Source organism: Plasmodium fragile, assembly GCF_000956335.1.
Source record: "Plasmodium fragile strain nilgiri unplaced genomic scaffold supercont1.67, whole genome shotgun sequence".
In the NCBI taxonomy this organism is placed as follows: Eukaryota; Apicomplexa; class Aconoidasida; order Haemosporida; family Plasmodiidae; genus Plasmodium; species Plasmodium fragile.
The window spans coordinates 101,364-103,835 of NW_012192647.1; the positions used below are offsets into that span (position 1 = coordinate 101,364).

The following is a 2,472-nucleotide window of genomic DNA, read 5'->3' on the forward strand; positions in this document are numbered from 1 at the left end:
GATGTGCACCTCTGTCCACTGTTGCAACGAAATGAACTTTTATTTTATTTTATAAAATTTTTGATTATATTATATCTTTTAAGTTAGAAAAACGTTTTTTTTGTTTTTTTTTTAAATGTATCCATAATATATTACTAGATATCACACTATACCTTTTTGATACTCGTCCACATGAAATCGGAAAGAACATAATACACGCAAAAAAAAAAAAAAAAAAGAAAGAACAAAATATAAAACTTTAATGGAATATGTATATAACAGAACTGGATAGAATACTCACCTTAGAAATATAAAATGGACATATTACATCAATTGCACAAAGGGTACATAATTTAAGCATAACATAGTTAAAAAAAAAAAAAAACTATGTTAATTTGATTTTTTTTTTTTTTTTTTTTTTGTTCTCGCTTTTTTAGGAGGGGTATAATAAACATACAGTTGTACTTTATTAATTATAAACTGTCAATTGTATTTCTATATGCTATTATTTTTATTTGATTTACACCCTTATTTTAGCTTTTTGCGCATATAGTCGTAAATGTTTATAATTGAATTTTATTGCATTTCCATAATAAAATTTTTCATTTGGACAACATTAAAACGTTTTGATGTTTTACCTCCTGTTTGTTATTGGTTATAAACGCTGCTTATCTTTGTTTATTTTTCCGTTTTCATTTTTTATTTTTTCTTGGATTTATCCTTTTTGGATTTGTCCTTTTTGGATTTGTCCTTGGATTTGTCCTTTTTGGATTTGTCCTTGGATTTGTCCTTGGATTTGTCCTTGGATTTGTCATCTTTTGTGGAGGACTTGTCGTCTGTCGCTTTTTCAGTTACAGTGGGCGTGGTGGGTTTGGCTGGTGTACTTACGGTGGGGGTGGTGGATGTGGCTGGTGTACTTACGGTGGGGGTGGTGGGTTTGGGTTGTGGAGTTTGTCCTTGTGGCTTCTTTACTTGTCCCTGTGGTTGTGACCTTGACAGATATTCTTTTGATTGATATGGTGCGTCAGCTTCTAATACTTCATATCCGCCTCTTGCTCTTGAAGATGGTCCATATTCCATCATTTCTTCATCGTCATATTCTCTGCTAAGTGAGCGTGTTCCTCTTTGAGATGGTCCATATTCCATCATTTCTTCATCGTCATATTCTCCTCTAACTGGGCGTCTTCCTCTTGGAGCTGGTCCATATCCTCTCACGTGGTCGCCTGAGTGTTGTCTGTTTCCTGCATGGTGGGCATTTTGTACACCCTGTCTTCTGGGTTGTTGTGATCTGCCTCGTGGTCCCATTTTTGAAGGATATCCTGATGGGCCAATTTCTTCTTCGTATTCTTTTATTATGGTGGGATATTCATCATCTGCTTTGGAACTGCGTTTTTTCTTTTTTTTGCCAGATCCCTTGTCGCATGCATCTGAGGAACCAGGTACGTTACCTTCTAGTGTTTCTTCTTCATCTTCATCCTCATCATCATCTTCGTCCCTTTTCAAATTCTGGTGGAACATTTTTTTCAATAATAAAATATCGGGTCCTTGTCCACGATTATATGGATCAACTTCGTATGGGCACTTTTCTCTGAATCCGTAATTTGCTGCTTCGTACTTTTCATCACAGTCCTTATTTTTGTCATCTACATTTTCCTTTAATTTGTAATGCTTAGATTCATATTTTTCTTCATACTCTTTGAAGCCTCCACGGGTAACTTCCTTTACTACACGGGTTCTGAGTGGAGGGTTGTGCTTTCCCATTCTTCGTACTACTGCTAAGGATCTACCGGCAGTAGAGCGCACAGCATTTTCATGCTCATAGTTCTGATCACTCCTCCCATTACATTGTTGCTAAAAAAAAAAAAAAAAAAAAAAAATGAGTGAACACAGTTATAAAAATTGGAGAAACATGAATAGTTACTTTTTGGGGAAATAGGGAAAATGCTACAAAGGTACGAGCACGAACACACGCATAAGTACACAGGTATATTTCCACAGCGCGCACTGTTACAATGGGTACAAGAATTGTAGCAGCTCTTTTTTTTCTTTTCTTACGTCATTGCAAAAATATAGGAACCAAACCAGAAGAGTGAAATAGAATGTTTTACAGAGAAATTGTGGCATGCTAGTTTTCCCTGCAACGCTGTTGCTTGTAAATGTAGCCATTTTTGTATACCCGGAAATTATTTTTATGTAAGGATTAGTTGTACTAAAAATATGGATATTACTATATTTAGTTCGTTAATTTCCACTTGCGTGAAGTGTGGATTTCTATTGTGTTTTTTAAATATGGCAATATTTACAGATTAGTTTGTACTGTAAAAGTTAACATTTATATGAAAAAGGAATAAAGTAAGAGTTTGAAGTTGTGAATTTCCACCTAAAACACAAATTATCAAAAACAACTAATTTTTTAATGTACACGATTTATTAATTTTATCACATTAGAAAAAAAAATACATGCACGTAAACACATAATGTTTGTATTTTATA

At 34.0% G+C, this 2,472-nt stretch overlaps 1 protein-coding gene across 1 annotated transcript; it reads right to left on the reverse strand.

Moving 5' to 3' along the window:
• Positions 1–678: 678 nt before the first annotated feature.
• On the reverse strand, positions 679–2,145 carry AK88_04566 (uncharacterized protein; the record flags this gene model as incomplete). The annotated part of the gene is made up of 2 exons (XM_012482176.1): positions 679–1,830; positions 2,035–2,145. The coding sequence occupies 2 exons, from the start codon at positions 2,143–2,145 to the stop codon at positions 679–681; spliced, it is 1,263 nt and encodes a 420-aa protein (XP_012337599.1).
• Positions 2,146–2,472: the final 327 nt, after the last annotated feature.